Raw genomic sequence first — 22,165 nt, 5'->3', positions numbered from 1 at the left:
AGACCACACGTTCACTATTTGATCTCTCCATGTACAAAGCCTACTGCGTCTGTGGGTCTGTGTCGTACATATATTGTCCATGCGGTGGGTCAGGGTTAGTCTTGGGTTTAGTGGATAAGAATGATACTTACGGTTCTCCCCCACTGTGAAGGTTTTCATGAGAGAAAGCAGGGCGCTGTGGCTGAAATGAAATAATTTTGAATGTCATCAGTGTTTGAACTGGTATCATTAAAAGGTAATTTGGGTAATGGCATGGCATTTAATATTTCCTGTTGTAAAAAACCAAGAGGAAGGGAAAAAAATCTGCCAAACAAGAGGGCTTCTGTACGCTTAATAATTCAAGTATTTTGAAGGGTGCTTTAAATCAAAATAGCCAAGGTTCAAACTTTTTGGACACATCCACAATATGGTCTCTGTGAGCTTTAAGGGAAAGTTGAGGTTTAGTCCCATTGATTTTTCCAAGGTCAGGAATATGGCAAGAAGAAGGACATGAAACCACAAGAGCAGAAAGGCTGGGCGCCTTCGCTCAACCTCATTCTCCAGCGCTTTCTCAGACAAGCAGAAGGAAGCCACGTCTAGCAGTAACCGCATTCGCCCTGAGCTTTTCCTTCACAGACGACATTGCCACACACGGTACAGATGAATATGTCAGTAGCGGGGCATCCCATGCTGCATTTGAACTTAAATTCTCTGCTCTCCATAGGGCGGGGGCTGGGTCAGGGAAGCACATGCAATTTTCGAAGGGGGAACACAGTGGACTTTAATAAGAACGCAACGGACAATATCCAGGTAACACATAATGCTTTACCTTAGAAGAGAAATATTGGTAGAAATTCCCAGTGCACTGAACTCTCAAAAGAGTTTCCTTTCTTTTTAAACTAAGCATCAAGACCAGTATCTGTAATAGATACTTATAATATTGGAAATGACGAGATCCTGTGCAGCCACACAAACACTTCAGAGAATGAAATTTAACACATTGGTTGAACATGGAAGCTGAGCGTAATCGACCATCTACATGGTGCGTTTGAGGAAAAGAGATGCATTCAGCCATTCATTTCAAACATTTTCTGCTCAGTGGCAGCTATCAGCTGACATAACAAGGTCAGAGCCCGGACTCCAATATAACGGAATTAGTTATTAGGGCCATGTCCACCGACATCAGGACCTATGCTTGGAATTATTATTGATTATAATAAGCTAGACAGATGTCCCCTGGAACAGTCCATAGAAACCTCTAGTCCAAGGGTGGACTGGGATCCCTGTGGTTTTGTTCAGTATGAGTTCTGTGAACAGTCCTTTGCTTAAATTTACCCACCGTCTCCAACCCACACTGTCTACTCAGTGCAGATGAAGTATTTTCCAAGCTTTCAAGTCTTTTAATTGGGAGCATTTATTAACAGGACTCCTAGAATTTATTCAACATCTATGCATGGAATACGTAAATCTAAAACTAAAGAGTGGATAAGAATTATTAGCCATGTGGATGATTTACTCCCATCAGTCAGTATGGAATTCCTAACAGTATTTCAACTTGTAAAATGATATTAGTGATATAAAATATTGACGGGGTAAATTCTACTGTTTTTAAGGATCATGAAGGCTAAGCTGGGTAGGGGGCGCACGCCTTTAGTCTTAGCACTCTGGAGGCAAAGGAAGGCAGATCTCAGTGAGCTCAAGGCCAGTGTACAAGAGCTACATGGAGAATGCCTGTCTAAAAAAATAATGAAGACCAAACCATCCTCAAGACATTTTTTTGAGATTTTTAATAAAAAAATAAGTAATATCAATTTAATTATATGAAGAGACAAGTAGAAGTCATCCATAAGGTATATGTTACATTGCCAATTCTTTTCTAACTCCTTTTTAAGTCAAAAATTGAATACCTGATTAAATCAACCTGTTAGTTAACATAAACCAGTCTACATTTGAAGGTTATAGTCTGTTATTTAGTATTTTTGTTAGAATCCCACTTGATCAGTACCTTCAGTCCTCTAGTCGCCTAAGTTACTTAAATACATTGTCTCTCTGGCATTTGGGAAAACTGGCCTGTAGTTCCAAGTGTGAGGCTCACATAGTCCTTGAGTGTGTGAGACAGTAATTTCCTGTCTCTTAATCATCTTTCAACATATGTATTTTCACTTGCTTCACATCCTCACTTGCTTGCCCCTTCTCTTTCTTCCTGAATCACCAGTTTCCCCCACACTATTCACTTTCTCAGGCTACAGTACAATCCTAACTTTTATTACTGAGAAGTTGTGTATCTCATAAAATTGTGACTTTAGAAAACATTTCAAAGCCTTTCTTTAATGGGATTGGGGATGGGCTGGTCACTGTGGCCGGTTTCTTAGAAGCACTGTGTAATTACAATCCTATTAGAATTAACATATTTTACAGGTCCTTGTCCACTAGAGGAATAGTAGTGTTGACGGTCACTTAAGGATGGCAGTCACTTAAGGATGGCAGCTCAGATCCCTCACCCTAAAATCGGCGAGGCAAGATGAAGATGATCTTTGCTCCCTCACAGAACCCATAAAGGAATAGACACTTCACCTTATAGCTTTCCTTTGCCATGTAAAGCCTAAACATTGCACAGTGTATAGTCAGAAAATTAGCTAATGGTTGTGTCTCTTAGTCTCACGGAAGCCTCAATGGTAATAGTTCAGAGCCACCGTGAATGTTAATTAAATCCTCCCCCAAATCATTTACTATGACAAATATGTGACAAAAGAGATGAAGGGACAACTTTGATTAGCCCTGCAGTGAACGAAGTGTTATGGCAGACTAGATGGACTGACTTCCTGAAACTCAGCATCTGTATTTTGTTGTGGTTCCTGTGGGTATTTAAGCAAAGTGCTCCTGAGTACTATCTTTGCTACTGTGCCTGCACTATGCTGCCACCTAATGGTGAGCAGCGGTAGTAACACATTTCTCCCGCCTGGATTAATTTAGAAAGGATACCTTAAAGCCCACGGGGTAATTTGAAGTAGATAAAGGTCTGGTTTTTTGTTTGTTTGTTTGTTTGTTTTTTGTTTTTTTGTTTTTTTCCCTACCACGCTCCTTCCTTCCCGCCCATGCTTTTTGTTTCCCGCAGCCTTGGTTCTCGAGAAGAAATGACTTGTTAGCCAGCGGGGTTTTAGGCTTGTGTTCTCTGCTGCTTTAACAGCTCAGGCATTTCTAGCGCGCATAAAAAAAATCTCAGCGGTGCTGAGGTGAATGCAGAACAATATGTAATTATAACATTTGGAGAGGCCTATACAAACTGTGAGCGTAAGAAGGAGGCAGCTTTCAAGTGAACAGGTTACTGTTACCATGCCGGGCATTTTTGAGCAAGTGTTGTGTTATGCTTTTATTTCCTTAATGAGTCTTTGGAAGTCATTAAAAATGTGAAAATCCAACGACGCATCGTGCTATTTTCATGGTGCCCTAAATATTTAACTTTTTTCTTTTGTTTTCTCTTTTCACTGTCACTATTAGCTGTATGAGATATTTTCATAAAGACATATTCATCTTTTGATTTAAAAAATGATGTAAAAATGGATGCAAAAGAGGCAGGTTTTAAATACATGTTATTGCTCAAGGCTGAGATAATTATAAAACACTGCTCATAATGAAGGTGCTTTGAGATTTACCCTAGGATCTGGAACCAACAGACTATGTACACTGTTGTGATAGGAGTTTGAGAGCCAAGTGCTTCTTTCAAGCTATTTCAGGAGTTAGCTATATTTTAGAGAATTCTTTTTAAAAGTATGTTCTATTACTTTTAGAAAATGTGGAAAAAATGTGGAAAAAAATCTTTGCAGGCATTACAAGTAGCTCTTGGGTCCCCAAGTCATCCTTTCTCAGAGAACACGAGTTGTTGTGCATAGCAGGCAGAATTAGCTGCCTGGGAGTCCGGTAGCTCACCATCCTGTGCTTAAGCGGATTGGCCTCTTTCCCCTCTTGAGATTACAAAGGTGAAACACAACTGTACAGAAGTCAGAATCAAAAAGAATCTTCTGGTCTTCACAGAGGGTGAGACTTATACATAAGATGGACATACGGGCAAGGGGGTGGGGAGCTCAAGATGACTCAAAGCATGCCATCTTACTCATGGAAACTTATGGATGAGGGCCATCAATAGTTTTTTTTTTTTTGAGGTCCATCAATTTTTATAAAACTAACTTTCTGCCTGCCTGTCTGCCTGGCCCTGAAATATATGTATTAGCTCTGGAAGGGCTGTCCAATACAGCCCTAATCTCTACAAACTGACATTCCTCTCTACCCTGCGGCCGCACATGTCTGCTTCAGCAACGGAAGAGGGCTTGACTGTGCAAAGCGAAAGGCACAAAGTGCCTTACATTTAAAGCACTGTTTGCATTTATGAAATGGAAAGGGAACACTAAAAATTAAGCCCGGAGAACTTGAACTGCACAACAGAGCAGGCCAGCCAAAGCTAAATCAGGGTCCATTAACTTAGACTCCAGGAGGCCCGAGGTCTGCGTAGATGCAGACCCCCACATTCCTTGGCTGGGTTCCCCAGAGCTCAGGGCGCCACTTAGAACCCATCCACTCTTGAGTACTACAGATGCTACAGAACTGAATAGTCAGAGGACAAGCAACTGCCCTCAAAGCTCTGAGGGCATTGGGAGTACGCAGACTCCAGGGAGCAGCGTGGAGAGAAACCTCCCAAGTGGCCGAATGTTTTGAAATGGCTCACAGTTTAAAATAAACCCAGAGAAACCGAGAGACTCTGGAGCGAATGCGACTGGCCACAGTTTAGTTCTCTGCCCTAAACACTGTGACTGGAGACCAGCTATTGACTATGGAAGGGAGATGGCTGTTAGAAAACAGTACGCACTGCACTCTTATTTGGGTGGTGAGGCATTGGGTAGTACCATTCTGGATTTGACAAACTTGACACGTACAAGAGGGAAGCACACAACCCATTTGGATCTGATTTCATAGCTCCTCAGCTAAGGGTCATTTCATCTCAAGGGACTCCTCAGCCTCACAGCAAAGTCACCTAAGGAAGAGCCAGGGAGGCCAGGATGACGACAGTAGGTGGCGGGGGGGGGGGGGTGTGTGTCCCTGATCCTACCCTGTGCAAACCGCTGACAGGTGAGTTGCAGGACCTCTTAGACATCACTGGGCTACGAGGCGGCTTACCCAGGACAAATGTCTTGCTCTTTAAATCAGCCTAGAAAAGCCATAAGAAGTGCATTAGTTCTTCCTTCATGACGCGGCCTTCAGGAGGAGCCTTCTCGGTCTGCTGTTTTCCATGCACACACAGCATGCCAAAGCTCATGAATGCTAGCTGAGCAGAGAGGGCGAACAGGCTGCATACAGCTTCTCTGCCTGCTCTTTACAGAGTTTCCCCTCCAGGACCTGCTGCTGCTACGGTGGGACTCACAGTGAATAAAAAAGTGTTTGGATGTAACGTATGTGGCTAAGGACACATGATAGAATACTACTTCCTTACTAAGAGAACGCTTAACAACTGCATCCAAAACACTCTTTAACCGGACTGTTTTCTTTGTGTTTACCAAATGGTCGGCAGCGTTAGGTAGGTGAAGATGAGAGACATTTTTGGCTTGATACCCATCAAGTTTTATGGAAAGCGTTAGGAATTTTAGAGGTACAATGTTCTAACAGAGCTCCTAAGAAGAAAATGCATTTGTGGGGTGATGGTGGGGGGAGGTTGTGAAATATAATGAAATATTGAATATTGCCAGACTACAGCTCCTTTTGGTGTGTTTTCAAAGGAAAATCTTCACTATGACAATAAACAAGTGACTCTTGTCATGGGTTTACTTCATCTCCCCCCCCCCACACACCCCATGGTATCTAGCTAGCAATGGACGGTCTAGAGTTTGAGTAGAATTAAGAGAACATTAGTAGGACTGAAAATACTTTTGAGTAAAAGACTGTAGCTCTAGCTTAGGCCACTTCGTATGGTCATTAGTGGTTCTGATCTCTCATCTCTTGGGAGGATGTAGCCTGCCATGCTTGTCCAAGGCTTGTGGAAGAGGGTGTGCGTGAAGCTCTGCACCATCCATTCTTGGTTTTGTCCTTACTTATGCACATGGTCACTGAGGGTAGACTGCTGTTCCTAATCGCCCTTGTACCTAGCTGTGCTCACATGACATTTTCTGAAAGAGGAACCAGGAGAAATGGAGACTGTCCAGATTTCTGGCATCTGTGGAACCACTATGCTAGGGTGGGATGCTGGGAAGTGCTCTCTCTCTCTCCCTCTTGAGTTTACGAATGGTATATGAGTTAACAAAAATGTTACTATAGTGATTTTTGGTATACTGTTCTATGCTTATTAAAACATTTTTCTTTTGTGTCAAGGCTTTCTTTCCTTTGTAGTGCTTATGAGATCTAAGATTGGATTCATTTGTTTTTATATTTATAAGCACAAGTGTGTTCAGTCAAACTTATATAAAATAGATTTACAAGGTTTGAAAAAACTCAATGGGGAATTAAAGTTCAACATTTGTTCCCAAACATGAGGTAAAATACAAGAAACAAAAGGTTGTCTTCCTGAAATTAGTCATTTTATATAGTTATTAAAATAGTCTTTTAAGCCGGGCATGGTGGTGCACGCCTTTGGTCCCAGCACTTGGGAGGCAGAGGCAGGTGGATCACTGTGAGTTCGAGGAAAGCCTGGTCTACAGAGTGAGTCCAGGACAGCCAAAGTTACAAAGAGAAACCCTGTCTCGAAAAACCAAAAACCAAACCAAATGAAACAAAAACAAAAACAAAACTTCTTTTTAAAATATAGTTATTGTGAATACTTCTACTTTTTTTTTTTTATTACTTTGACACATTGATCCCAAAAGACTATATGAAGTGCTCTTGGCTCTTGTGGTAAATATAAACTCTTTTTGAATTTTAGTTTTTCCTTTGTTACTGTAGGGATGAATTCAACACCTCTCTAAATTGGAGAAGTAAAAGTCTAGAGCAGTGGTTCTCAACCTGTAGGTTGCAACCCTCCCACCCCCGGCAAATCTCTATCTCCAAATTATTTTTATACTATGATTCATAACAGTAGCTAAATTATAGCTATGAAGTAGCAATGAATATAATTTTATGGTTGGGGGACTGTATTAAAGGTTCTCAGCCTTAGGAAGGTTGAGAACCGCTGATCTAGAGGTTCTTTCTCAGGTACTGATTAAGCTCAAAAGCGGTAGAACATGCTACTGGAGGCAAGGAATAAACAATTTGGCTTTAAAAATTAAAGCCACAGAAAAGAGGGGTAAAGGCACTTCTTAGCCTTAGTCATGGTCTAAAGTGGCATTATAGTTTTTAAAGGTTTAAAATTATCTTTTGTTATCTAAGATGAAAACTCAAAAGAGTGGGGAGAAACTGGTCCTTAAAGCAGGTTATTCTTTCCTCTGGAGAGCTCTTTTCATTTGCAGAGTGCCTCACATAGATGGGCTGTGTCCTTTGATGGTGATGGGGATTCTGACGGCTATTGAGGACGATGGATGTTGGATGGTGTTCACTGCTATGGAAACGTGGTTGTTTAGGGCCTTACCTCCTTCCCTATCTACAGAAAGCCCTTGCTTCACTTTTAAAAGATGAAATCTGAGGATGCCTTGTTATTTGAAGTCTGAAGAAAAAGGTTTTGGGATCACTCTTACTCCAGAATCAAAACTCTTCTGTGATAGATTGATGTCATCTTGGATTGTCAATATTGTTTTCTAAGACCAATCGTTACTTTACATAAAAGTGATAATCCTAGGGACAGTTAAGTGCCAGCTGGGATGCTGGACAGCAGTATCAGAGATAGGTGCTTTGTAGTCAACACCAAAGAATTATCCTTGGTGTCTCCTGTGGAAGAGTGGGGCTCTACACAAGTAAAGTTGAGGACCACCCTGATCTTAGGCTCTGTGAACCTGCTGATGGGCAAGATGATGTCAAGGAGGCATCATGTCAACTGAGAAATGACTTGAGTTGGCAGGCACTAAACTTATGCCTTCGAATGCGATGGCTCCCAAGCTGACTCAAAGTTAAAACAGAATCTAATGGTTTCCTTTGACTATGAGGTAAGTTTTAGTTTGTTTCTCTTCTCAATAAGGGTACAGGTCTTATGCAGATTTGTCTCTTGAATGTTTGGGATGGAGGCCATGCCAATGATGTTAAAAGTTAGCAGTCACACTTTACATAACCTTTTTAGAGCTTGTAAGATGACACGAATCTAAAATGCATACAGCTACTGAACACCGTGGAAAGACATGCGATACATTGAACCACACGTGGGATGCAGTTACCTTTGATTTTGGTGTACTCATCTCCTGTTGATAAGGGTATTTGGGGAGGAGAGGAGGTGAGGAGGGCTGGGTGGGCTGAGAAAGCTCACAGGTCAGGTCAGAGACAGAGGCCAGAGGAGCATGAGCCGGAGGGGAGGCAGACAGACAGCTGGGAAAAGGTGTAGAAGTTCGATCTCCCGAGGCAAATGAGGGTGGCTTAAATGTTGGGGAAAGACAAGATGTGATTATGCTGGTGTCCAAATGAAGGGACACACTTTTAAGGGTCCCTTCACATGTGCTAAGTTTTAAGTTATAAAATACCCAAGGGAAAGTGATATTTATGTATTTTTGCATTGAAAGCACTGGCTTAGCCTTTTGCATTTTGATTTCAAAATCTCAATGGATATTATTTGGGGTAGGTGGTTGGTTGTCAGTGTCTGTGTTCTCCTTGTCTGTCTGTGAGGGATGCTTCTTTTTTTCCCCTTCAACATGAGGGTAGGGAAGTACCTAAAACTCTGCAGCAACATATAACTTGCTTATAAAGTAGGTTAACATTAATGTAAATTGTTACACAGCTAGGGAAATTGGAACTTCTTTGAGCATAGAGATGTCTGCCCAGCTAACCTTAGTAGGATGGATGCTGTGCCTAGGACACTGTCTGAAGCAGGCAGATAGAAGAGCTGTAAATAAAAGCTAATGTCTGCTCACACCTTTAAGATGGTCACAGTGAAGGGAAGACCTGATGTTTAAATAACAGGCTTAGTGGCACGCTTGGCTGACTACAGTGAACTCTCCCTATCACCAAGCGGTGGGGCTCCTTTCTACAAAGTTGTGGCTAGTCATTTGGAAACCGAGGAATCACCGAAGGAAATGACTTGTGTAAATATATCACCATGACTTAGTATACTACAAACTGTTTTTTGAATTAACAATTTCATAAGCTATAGGTAAACATACTTGCTCTTGAATTTAGATAATTCATATTTGAGAAACCAACTAGTTTATATCATTATCATCATCACATGTTCATCGTTGTTGTTCTTGAGATAGGCTTTCTCTGTGTAGCTGTGGCTGTCCTGGACTAGATTTGTAGACCAGGCTGGCCTCGAACTCACAGCGATCTACTTGCCGTTGCTTCTCTGAATGCTGCATCACTGTGCCCAGGAACTAGTTTATTTTTGAAGAGAGTTCATAAACTTATGTTCCCTTTCTTTACTGATGGAAACTACTGGCCAAGGTCCTTTGTAAGACAGAGGTGCAGGACTCAGACTACAAACTCAAGGGAACAACTGATTCAGAAGAGCCAAATGGGGACTGTAGAACTATTTCAGCGGTTTGACACTTTACTTCCTTGTTCTGTTTTGCAGACTGCCATCATGGCAGGAGATACTGTTTCCTATCTTGGAATTAGAAAAACCTGTCTGTCATCAGCCTCCTTCTCTCTAAAGTGGGGATAACCATATTTCCTTGCTCTCTGGGTTTTGAAAATTAAGGGTGTTGGGTTCTGAGAATCGTGTCTGACACAAGGAGTAAATGATTAGCTATCGTTATTAATATTAGAATATTAGAATGACAATAAACTTAAGCATTAAGTTGAATGGATAGTGACAAAGGAATAGTGGGAAAGTGGAATCATATCACACATATTTCCATCATTTTAATAACCTACGTTGTGCCTGCATATTCTTTCCACTCTGGAATTTCCAGTGTTTATACTCACATAAGGAAGCCTGTTAAGGCAGTGTTGGAAGTAGATATTTAGTAGTAGTATTAACTCTTTGGATAATTGTAAAACTGGTTAGTCCTCAGTAATTAGGCAAAATTAAATACCTCATTACTGGTTTGGGCTGCATTGATGTCTTCCTCGGGGCTCCTAGGATGTGTGGGAATGCCTAATGAATATGTTAAGCAGGTAGGGCTCTCCTCTTCCTCTTCTTCCTGGATGTGCAGTTGTGGTGTCACCTCTGTACTGTTGTGGCTGTAACACATGACATCTTGCTCTCGAGATCCTGGCAGCCATCTTTGGTATGTAAGCCCCTCACAGAGTTCCTCATCTTCCTCTCCAATGACCGGAAGAGTTATAGGCAAGGCACCCACATTGGTGCATGCAGAGGCCACAAATTTATCACCTAGGACTTCAAGGACCTTGGTAGGGTCTAAAAAGCCCCTTCCCTTTTTATTCAAATCTGAAAATTTGCTTTGTGTGTCCTTTGCATGATCCCGAAGAGACACCATATTGTCAGTCTTGGCCCCAGAGGAGGTGGTACTTGAGTGAGGAGAAGGTAATAGACAGCGAGGCGATTCGGCTGGTACAGATGCTGGAGGTAGTGAGAGGGGGAGCGGAGAGGGCTCCTCCTTAATTTCAAGAATGGCCTGGTTTAGGATGTTCGGTTTGGCCTGGTCAGGTGGTAGGGTTAAAGCACTAAACTTCTCTAGTTCAGCCAAGAAGTTGTCGAGGAAAGATGGTGGTGTTGGAGCCTGTGGATTTGCTGGTAGACACCAGTCTGTCAGGGACAGCCACTCTTGGGCAGCTCCCTGGAGGGCTCCTTTCTCTGATCCAGGCAGAGCTTTGTACATGGGCAGACAGGTTTGTCCACTGGAAGCCAACTTACAAATGAGCAGGAGTTATGAAGCAAAGCAAACAAAGAAAATAATAACACATGAAAACACAATGACAGAGAAATACAGGAAAGGTGTGGTGATGGATATAGTTTTAGGCTTGTAGCACAGACATCGATGGAAGATACTTGGAAGATTTCTAGATTGGGAGAAGTTACTTGAAACTTAAATCACTTAGGTTCATGGTAAACCTTATTCGAGTAATCAAACACTATTGGAAGATACCAGGTTTGGAAGATATAAGCGTCAAAAGAGAAGACACAGAGAGTTCATAGAGATCACGAAAGTATACAAAGAAACCCTAAGAGGTTTAATATTCATCTACCACTCTGAGACTACACAGACTCTTTATCTATATTTCAAATGTATCTGGGCATTGTTAGCACAGAGTCATATCTAACAACTAAGCTTTGTTTTAGTCTCTGAATTGATTGACTGTTCTTGCTCACTGCAGAGGTGCCAACTCTATTTTCACATGTATGTGGCACAAAATATTTTAGGCTAGTCTACACAAACACATGTTTAAGGGAATAAATGCTAAAACATAGTTCTTAGTTATAGGATCCCATGATCAGAATGAAACAAGTCTTGCCTGATCATTGCTTCAAAGTTTAAAAAGCCTCCAAGGTAAATTTTTACACTGAAGAGGACAGGAAATGCCGACTCAGTCATCTGCTAAGTGCGATATTTTATGTAAGCCCAAAGAATATAATCTACGAAGCTGGATCTTCTGCAGTCAAAATATCATGCTTTATATTTTAATACAATTGATATAGCTTGATTATTTTAAAGAAAACAACAAATGCAAATTCAGAAGAAGCACTCCTAAAGAAGCTGCCTAGTAACTTGTGATATATTCTGCTCTTCGCTTGCTGGACAGGAAAAGCAACGCTACATTCTGTGCATTCAAGGGCCATGAAAGAGGCTGGTAGATGACCTTTAATTTAGTGCTTTCTAGATAGTTGACAAGATAGTTGTGTGATCTATGAGGAAAAGTCTCACAGAGAAGGTTGCTCATGTTCCTCTTCGCTGCTCGGGATAATACATCACGCATGCAGCCAAGAGAGGCTTTGGGCTTCCCAATGTCCAAGTGTACAACTGACTCAAAGTGTCTCATTATTGGAGGGGAGCACTAGTTGAACTTACTACATTTTAAAGGCAATAGGATGGAATCTCAGCATGGACTGTCACAAATGGCACCAAGTATAACACAACTATGTGAGCATCTTCATACAGCATCCGAGATCCAAGCCTGCTTGGCCACTGATATGACATTGTACTGTACATATGTTTGGTGCTGGATTGACAGCCTTACTACTGGTCCTGAAGACGAAGTCTCATTTGATAGTCTACTGAAGTTCTCTTACTGGATAAAACTGTATTTTATATTTCTTGTTACAAACGCAAAAGTGCTAGATTTGATCTTAGTAATTTAGATTTTGGAAATGAGCGAAATTAACAGTAACTCAAGATAAATAACTTTATTCTTTTCTCATGTGGACAGAGCTACTGTGTGTGCCGAGAAATCTCTAAATTCCATCACCTTCCTTTCTACTGCTGTCTGCTACTACCGACTTCACTGTTACTTGCCCCCGTGTCACCTCTACACATGTTAGAAGACTGAAAGACTTTAAAATGGACTTGGTAACACCAATAAAATTAAGCGTTAATTTTAAGGGGTACCTATATCACAAAATATACTCAAAGTTATTTTATCTTTAAAAAGGATTAGGATTAGATTCTATTGTGCTAAAGCAAGAAGTAATACCAACTTTCATTTGATCCTTTCTCAAAATAGAAATATGTCAAGTTATGTGATTTGAATTTGCTAGCAAATGATTCAGAAGTTAATTTGCACTCCTTTCTTTATTAGCAAATACCAGTTAGAAAATAGGAGATGCATCTTTCTGCTGTTTTTTTTTTTAAATCTCACTATTTAAAAGTATATATGTCTATTTTTTTTTCTGAAATTGACCAGGGTAACACTACAGGAACTCCCTTCACTAAACTAATGACACCATAGGATAGATAACAAATTGAAATGAAACTAGAATTTTTTTCAAACTATGAACATAAGCTTTGACTTTTTTTTTCAACACTAAGAATAAGACAATTAGTTACAAGTGAAATGTGTACATTCCTCCATTAAAAATTTGGTATTTGTTCACTAAAAAAAAAAAAAAAAAAATCCCACGAGTGCCATCTAAAACATAGCCAGGGAAAAGACACAAATGTAACCTGAGCACATAGAAGTTCTTCAGTGCTCGGCATTTGTAGACACGTGCTTTTCTCTCCCGCATCACTTCGTTTAAAGGCCCAGTCACCTGGCACTTGCGCTAGTTCTTCTGATGAATGGATGGCACAACAAATACGGATGGATGAAGATGCCATCCTTTCCCATCGTCAACAGAAACCACTGGAGGAAGGGTGCTGATCTCTGAGGGTTAAATTCTGGAAACTTCATCATCAAACGGGTATAAACTGCTCAGTTACCCAGCGATAGAGAATCTAGGGTAGTTACCCACAGCGGACACCCAGTCTTGGAAAAGGATTAGAATTTCAAAAAATGACAGATCTTAGACTTTCTAAAGGAAAATGTCTCAATTGAGATAGAGTCATAGGTTTTTTACTTAAAGTGGTGTAGGTTCCTGGGGACACTGTCTGAAAAATAATCTTAACTTCACACTTTGACAATGTTAATGGTCTATTTCCCCACATTCTACCCTTGTCTCAACTAAAACAATTAACGTATTACACAACCGGATGTGTTGTTCTCAATGTTGGGAGGCACTTGGCAGTATTTTGGAAATAATTCACTGGTGCTTTAAAACTTTTATGTTTTAAAATATTTGAAAAGGAGAAAGAAGTCCCCACGTATATCCATAAAATATCCTTTAATTCAGCAGAAAAGTGAGGAAAAAATATGGATACAGGAAGCAGAAGAATATATATGGCCTTAACGTAATGAAACAATTTTGGAGCAAAAGTCCTTTCTAAACTGTACTGAGCAAGACAATCATCTTCAGCTACCAGTTTAGGTCAAACAGTGGAATTTGTGGCCCTAAAATAATAAAAAAACTAAATAGTTCTATCAATCTATTATGTTTTCATACAAACTAATAATGAAATTCTAGGCCCTAAATTAAAAATAATACCTTAGGCTCTCTATGTAGAAAATGCCTTAAGACTTTCATAGAATATTGTACACTTAGTAATTATATAATGATAAGATACACAATTTAGGTATATAATATATATGTGAGTCTCTGCATGTGTATGTGTGTATGTAATTCATATACATAGAAATATAGAGATGTATCAAGAAGGTTTTATGATACTAGTGTTTTTTTTCCTCTATATAGACTTTAGTTTGAAAATAGAGTTAACAAAAATAAACACTAAGCCTTTATCCCAGCATTTATTTGAGGAAAAGTAACTTAAATTTTCTGACCTGGAACTCGTGTGTGTGTGTGTGTGTGTGTGTGTGTGTGTGTGTGTGTGTGTGTGTATTATGAATTTGTTTCTTTTCAATAGATATGATGGTTTAATATCCCCAAATATCCTACTGATTATCAGATTCTGAGGCCCCAAGTACAGAGGTAATGTGATAAAATGGCTTCTTACCTTATTAGAACTGAGGCTGTGAATTCTATCAGTAGAGTAGCTGTGGGGTAGAGGCGGCTCAGGGTAGTCCTCAGCACCTTTTGTGTTCTTCTTGATGACTTCCACATAGGAGACAGGGAAGATGCCTTGCCTGTTGGTTCCTGGGATTTTACCTTCGTACCAGTTTTGATCAACTCTTTTAAGAAGAATAATCCTATCACCCTGTAATGAGCATTGGGAAAATACGTTGTAAGTCGAGACACCATAATATAACAAGTGTAGTTGTCATTGTTTTCTGATAAACAGTAGTTTTTTGTTTGGAAAAGTTTTATACCTCCAGTTTTGGCTTGTCTGGAAGAATGTAAGTAAGGTCCCATGGTTTATTAGAACAGCATAGATTGCAGCATAGGTATAAACTGAACCTTCCATTCATGATAGTAGGGCCCCAAGGATGCTTGGCTAATGGAAGTGGGCTTATATATACTTCATACTGGTACAAATTAAAATGATTTGTGGAAATTACTTCAAAAGGCAAATGGTGTAAAAGTGCTGTGTCAATGACAGTGGCACTAATGTGATGACCTGCAGGAAGAAGGAAGTGTGTCTGAAATGGCTCACAGAAGCCATCCTCTGGAAGGCACAAAGTTGAATGGCCCAGCATTTTTGTTATTTAACCTGCATGTCCTGAGAAGTAACAGAGTAACAGAGAAAAAAATTCGGCAAAGATGGCACCCTAGAACATTCATAGCCGTGGAGAGGGGTAATGTCCCCCCCCCCCCCCCTGCATCTGATGAGGGCAGTTGTAACACCAGAATCCGTTCTACTTGGTGAATGGCTATGCCACTCTGGCCACTAAACGTTTGAGTAGAATCTTTGGACTTTGTAATAGTAGACATTTTCACTATTATGCTTCCTGCAATGAGCAGGCCAATGCCAGATAATTTTAACTCTTTACTGAAGACCACACTTGGGCCGGAACTAAGTCAACAAGTTGTTAAAGGAGCAAACTCAGCAGGTTCCGCTAGAGGGCGCTATAGAACTATGGGGAACTAGATCTGATGATCCCGGGGCTGCCTTCTACTCATTAGCTTCAAAGAACAAGCAGGCTATCAAGATGAGACTTGATAGCCTATGACCATTTAGTGGGGGAGGAGGTCCCCCTCGGTCATAGACCTAGGGGAGGGGAAAAGGGTGAAAGAAGGTGGGAGGGAGGAAGGGGAGGATACAAGTGATGGGATAACAATTGAGTTGTGATCTGAATAAATTAATTAAATAAAAATTAAAAACTCATTAGCTTCAACACAGCACACTGAAGATTCTCTTTAACGCAAAGAACGTGCTGGACAGTTTGTTAAACGTACAGTGTCACTGCTGAGTGAAGCATATAGAAGAAAAGGGAACCTCCCAAATCTCAGAATTTTCTTGTTTTCCTTCTTTTTAAATTTATTTTTTATTAATTTATTCATATTACATTTCAATTGTTATCCCATCCCTTGTATCATCCCATTCCTCCCTCCCTCCAGCTTTCACCCTACTCCCCTCCCCTATGACTGTGACTGAGGGGGACCTTCTCCCCCTCTATATGATCATAGGGTATCAAGTCTCTTCTTGATAGCCTGTTACCCTTCCTCTGAGTGCCACCGGGCCTCTCCATCAAGAGGATGTGGTCAATGTGCCCAGATGAACCAGTTGGTAGTTCTGCTGTTGGATGAGTAACCCCAGGAGAACCTATCTTTACACTATGGAACAGAAGATGGTACTCAGTGTGCTGTGCTGTGGGTTTCTGGGTTAAGTGGCGCACATGTCTATGAAGTGAGTCCAGGACAGCCAAGATAACACAGAGAAACCCTGTGTTGAAAAACAAACAAACAACGAGAGAGAGAGAGAGAGAGAGAGACAGAGAGAGAGAGAGAGAAAGACAGAGAGAGAGACAGAGAGAGAGAGAGACAGAGACAGAGAGAGAGAGACAGAGAGAGAGAGAGAGAGACAGAGAGAGAGACAGAGACAGAGAGAGAGACAGAGAGAGAGAGAGACAGAGAGAGAGAGAGACAGAGAGAGAGAGACAGAGAGAGAGAGAGAATGAGAGTTGCTGATGATGCAGAAGTAGGAATGGAAGGAGAAAACTAGACCATCTCCTGCAACTCTGGGCCATCCTCACTCACTTTACTAACTCTCCATAGGCACGGAATGTTCTAAAACACCCCAATTAACATGGCTATCTTTTCTGTGCTGTGTGGAGAGCTGGTTGCCTCAAACAAATACATGGTTTTTAAAAAATTAAAAAAAAAATTTTTAGCAAATGATAGCAATGCTTCATTTATCATTCTTAACTATGCAGGAAAGGAGTTAAAGAGATCCTTTTGATTTTTTTCCCAGACAAATGACTTAGAGAGCTTGCTGGAGAGATTTGGATCCATCGTGAGGCTCGGAGAAGAATGATCAAGGAAACAGGACTGCATAGAAAGCTCTTCACAGAGGCTTCTGGAGAGGACGCACTTTCGTTACATTGGCACTACTTCTTGATTCCAAGATAGACAAGTAAATATTGAGAAAGGTATTTAAAATTGAGTAATGAGCCGGCATAAAGATATTTTGAAGTGTTGTCATTAAAATGCATCCTCCTCTCAGGGTTCTGCATGTGTGCTCGTTATTATTCAGTCAAGGCCCCCCTCAGAGGGGACTCGGGGTCTTGCTCCTTAGGGCGACATTACCGATACCGATAGACTCTCAGAGCTGTGTGTCTCAAAGGAACCAGAGGTTAACAGTGACCCTGGGAGACCTTGAGTCCTTTGTCGAAACTAAAGAAAACCTAGTATGTCCTAGAAAACAACGTAGTCTATTTTGGTTTCAGAATTATATAGTCAGGGAAAACACTCCGACGGAGAACACAGCCAGATTACCTTTCGCAGGGAGAGTTCCACATTTGTGTCTGCATTGAAGTTGTATTTGGCTATGGCTTCTCCGATCTCTCCGGGCTGGACAGGGGGTGGTGGTCTCGCAGGCTGCGCTTTTTCTGGGGGTGTTAGTTTCTGCAAAGGAGAGCAGCTGTTGGCTCTTAAGCCTGTGAAAACCTTTGAGACAGTGCCCATCAGGAGAGGAGGAGAAAGGCCATACCTCTACGTATGAGATTGGAAAGATGCCCACTCTTCCGTGGTGCTCCCCCTCATACCAGTTTTGGTCGATTTTCCTGAGGATGTAGACAGTATCTCCTTTCTTAAACGACAGTTCCCTGGAAGAGACATGACCGATGGAGTCTTTCTGCTTGGGCAGCCATTGGCCTTAGGATCATTACCCTATATTTATCTGAGAAGTACGCTTCCCATGTGTAAACATCTACCGAGCTCAGTTAGATCAGGATGTTCCTTAAACATTCCCAGAAGTCACTTAAGGTAACCTTGGAAATGATTTTGAAGAGCAAGTATATAGATCTCGCCATGTTTAAATCATATACTGCAATGATCTGAAATTTGACAGAGGGGACAGATTATTGTCACCTTGCTAATATATAGTCACATATAGTGTTTATAACCTAATATTTTTGCTTGTACCAGGAGCATTTCTAAATGCCATCAACTTAAAATTTTAGAATATATATATATGGAAATTATAGGCAATTGACTTTTTTCTAATATAAATTTAGGTACTGTCTACTTAATACTCTGGCTAAATCTAGTAAAGGGAAAGTTTTTCAAAACTCTGTCTCTCTTACATCAGAGCTAGAGTCCCATTTTGATAAATTTTCTGTATTTTTAGTGTGTTTTAAAATACAGGCTACTGTGGACCTTTGGAAAAAGGGAAGTCATCTCTTCTCCTGTCTAAAGTTGAGACATCTTGTGGGGTGAGTTACTTAGCTATAGTTCTACAAGGATTACTTTTGGTCTTATTAAATAATAAAAATAGCTTTGAATGAATATTTATTTAAAATGTGGATATGTGTATCTATTGTTCATATTCTGTACCAAAGCATTCACCTCTACTAATTTAAAAGGACTAAAATAGTCTCATTCTGCAGGTTTCAAAGATGTTTGGTTGGGTGTCTGAGCCTTGAAAGTTACACGAGTTGCCCATCACCCTGATTTTTGTGTCGAATATAGAACCACATTGGAGGTGATGGATGTTCTCTTTATATCTTCTGAGAAAAGAACAAGAGGAAGATCATTAAGCTATAATAAGACCCACCTATTTATAGGGTGAGCAGCCCCACTTTCTTCTTAGCTTTTAGGCTGACTGGTGAATCTCCTTTACCAAAAGCCCACACAGTTAGACTTTATTAGTTTCGACAGACCCACACATGCTCTCTGTGAAAGGTGGGATGATGGTATAGGCAGTCAGTCCCATGGCCCTTCCCCCACAGTGAGGAGGGAGAGCAAGATTCCCTGACTGTCCATTAGGGAACTCTAGAAGAGGATGGGATGATGGCTTGGCAGTCTAGATCTAGCGACCCAATATTATTCCTGGACCCTCCCTTTGTGATGTGTGCCATCTTCTCTTATTGGTTTGATAAGATAATTCACCTATATTGGTATAATTATTTATTTTTCATTTATTTGGGTGTGTACATGCACATATCATGGACAGGCATGTGTGCATGTCCATACAACACCATGTATGGAGAGCAGAACAGGACATGTAGGTATTGGTTCCTTCCTTCCATTATATGAAAATAGAAGATGAGGCTGTCAGGGCTGGTGTCAAGGGCCTCTACCCTCTGAGCCAACTCACTGGCCCTGAATCTTGTGGGTTTTTTCATGTTTAGTTTTAATTTTCACCTTACTGTTTATTTTATACATGTATGCGCTATGTTTTGATCAAATCAACCTCCACCCCTTCCACGCTGAGCTCTCTCACACCACCCCTCACCGTTCCCTCTCAACTTCATGTACTTCATGGGACATCTTTTGAGCCCTAGAAGACACCCTTCCTGTATTTTAGGCTCTGCTATTCGATGGGTAGTACATGTTTTGGAACAATTTTGATGGCTTGTCTCAAAGAACAAATACAATAAATATAGTTTATATAATTTTTTCATAACACCTTATAAAGTGTCAACATCATGCCCAAAGATCAGTAGTTGGGACTGGTACACAGTAGAAACAGAATGCTGTTATGCCGGAGTTGTGTCTTAAATGGCCCCAGCTAAGCATTACTATGAGGTTGTGATAGACACTTTGAGGTGAATACATGGGCAGGTTTCTGGTGATGGAGGGGGGTGTGCTTTTGACGGAGACAGTCTCCTTCTGTGTAGATCTCTATTGTGTGCTCAGCATTAGTCTTTCCTAGTTACCTACCTTCTCTTTTGGACGAACAGTTCCTAAAGAAACAAAGAACACCATGCAGGACTATGAAAGCACTGACACCCAAGGACCACAGGGCAGGAACAGGCTCTTCCTAGTGCTGCAAGATCAAGCTTTCACTGCAGGATCAACTGCATCAGGCTTTGGGTCCCACCCCATGGACTGCCCTTGATGTAGCCAAAGAAATGAAAAAAAAAAAAAGTTCCCCTTGCTAGGTAGGGATAGTTACTCCCTATTGCTTTTTAAAATGTTAATTCTTGACAGGAAAAAAAATTCTAGAGAAAATACTCTTCATTTCTTCTTATTTCCCCATTCTTCTGAATTTATTGTGCTTCATTGTGTAAGTGTTGTGATTTAAGACTCGGCAGTTCACAACTGGGTGAGCTAGTAATTTTAAAGGAGCTAGCTGATGAGATAGAACTGAGATTTGAGCCTTAGTTGTAACACATCACACACACACACACACCACTCTCCTCCCCACAATAATAAACATGAAGTTCAAACATATGGTAAGTTTTTTATGCCACTTACTTAGAAGTCTGAGCTTTGAAATCATAGACTGCCTTTGCAGGCAATTTCTGAAACAAAAGGTAAACATTTAGCACCAATTAAAACAACGTTAGGTTTCCCATAAGAACAACAAAGCACATGTAATGTTAAGTGATATGTGGGAGTTACAAATGTATCAATTAGTGCTACCTTTAGACCAGCAAGCTAAATGGGGACACATCAGGCTTCATTTTAGGAACTAAAGTAGACTAATGCCACAAAACAATAAAATGCCCACCAAGGGTTCTGTCCTGGGTGTGTCCTTTTGGAATACTACAAACAGAAGACGGTGGATGGCCCACCTACTCTAACTTCTATGGAGTGACACTAGTCTGCCTGAATCATAACAAAAGAAACAAAAGACAGAAAGGAATTTATTATATTCTTCAATAAACATTGATTATCTAAGAAGTTATCCAAAAATAAAGGAATGGAGGGTCCAGGCAACCTTTGGCTTCTCCTTTAGTCCTGAAGTAATTCTCATGTCTACCCTCAAACTCTTGGGCCCCTGGATACATCTGAGGCACTATGCACCATGTAGCTAGTGTTGCCAACTCTTCCTTTCCCACAAACCAGTCCTCCCTTCACCATCCCAATTTCTTCCCCTGTGATTTTAGTGAGCGTCAAGAAACTTTTGGCAGTGTATGACTTCATAGGGGTCCTGCAGGCTATGCCTGTCACTCCAAGCTCAGTTTTCAGTCTCCATCAAGCCCTTGGCTTCCGAGGTGGTTAGGAAGAGGTGTTCTGGCTCTGGCTTAGGGTGATGAGGCAGGAGTCAGTGCTGTATAAGAACTCCTCAATGCTATGAAACTTGATGGATAAAATCTATGATCAGGAGTACTCTCCAATGAAAGCACTTGTGTACAACCTACAATCCCTCCACAAAGCAGGCTGATTTGAACTCTATTAGTCCATGGGTACCAGGTCAAGACTCAGAAAGGCCCACTGCCCGGAGTGCATCCCAAGTAGGAAATGAGTGGAGCTCCGGCCCTAGACTCAGGCTCTATGCAGAATTTCTAGACTCTTGCGGCTGCCAGGCTTCAGTCTGAGGTCTTTACTGGGTTGAGGTAGACATCTGACTGGCAAGGGCTTTCTCCGAAGATCCTTTGGTGCTGTTAAACTAACCTCTTTTTCTGGAGTTCCTCTTCGTTCCCGTGATGCACTTCTTCCCAAGTCAGTCAAAGCAGATGAGTAGCTTCTAGGGGACTCATGGTCTATTGGAAAGGATAAGATGAACAAGAATGAGACTTCACTTCATGCAAAGGAGACTGGCCAGCCACTTCCCTGGTGGCAATTCCTTCACCCCCGCATTTGGAGAGATGTCACTAGTGAGAACATGGATGTAAAACTCACAAGTAACTGTAAAGTAATGATATAACACACATGTAGACACACATTGGAAATGAAAAAACTACACAAATAACAGAAGCATTATAATTGTATATACTATATTATTATATTGCCAATTAGTTAATTACACTGAAATCCTTGGTATAGATAATTCACACTTGTAGGGCTTTTCAAACTCCAACTTTATAATGAATGATTGATTTTTCTATCTTTTTTGGCTCTAATAAATTATTATTATTATAAGATATAGAAAGAATGGAAAATTTAAAGATAACATTTGCAGAAACAAAACAAATGTTTGTGAAATACAATAAAGAAGTAATGATGAAAAAAATTAAGTATGAATAGGATGAGACTATGGTCATGTTTCCCCCTCCACTCTGTGTGTGTGTGTGTGTGTGTGTGTGTGTGTGTGTGTGTGTGTGTGCTTGTGTGTTTGTAAATACTTATTGGGTCTTAAGATTCCATATCCTTTATGACTTTCTCTTGTACACTAATGTTCAACTAATCAGA

General features: G+C 40.7%; 1 protein-coding gene across 24 annotated transcripts in view; it reads right to left on the bottom strand.

Annotated features, from left to right (window-relative positions):
- SORBS2 (sorbin and SH3 domain containing 2) overlaps positions 1 to 22,165 on the bottom strand; it is a 203,954-nt gene that overhangs the window by 8,317 nt on the left and 173,472 nt on the right. For 22 of the 24 annotated variants that reach the window (XM_084758917.1, XM_084758924.1, XM_084758920.1 and 19 more), the window contains 6 exons: positions 21,428 to 21,516; positions 20,285 to 20,331; positions 17,574 to 17,688; positions 17,360 to 17,488; positions 14,481 to 14,681; positions 132 to 181 (listed from right to left, as the gene is read on the bottom strand). In XM_084758917.1, coding sequence (XP_084615043.1) covers positions 132 to 181; positions 14,481 to 14,681; positions 17,360 to 17,488; positions 17,574 to 17,688; positions 20,285 to 20,331; positions 21,428 to 21,516 — 631 coding nt within the window. Of the gene's footprint in view, positions 1 to 131; positions 182 to 8,258; positions 8,454 to 10,067; positions 10,845 to 14,480; positions 14,682 to 17,359; positions 17,489 to 17,573; positions 17,689 to 20,284; positions 20,332 to 21,427; positions 21,517 to 22,165 lie in introns of all 24 variants that reach the window. The other 2 variants (XM_084758907.1, XM_084758929.1) reach the window with 1 other exon arrangement.

Source organism: Acomys minous (genome assembly GCF_964271855.1).
Source record: "Acomys minous genome assembly, chromosome: 15".
NCBI classification, from domain to species: domain Eukaryota; kingdom Metazoa; phylum Chordata; class Mammalia; order Rodentia; family Muridae; genus Acomys; species Acomys minous.
The sequence above is the reverse complement of the archived record's forward strand: the minus strand, read 5'-3'. Positions and strand labels throughout refer to the sequence as shown.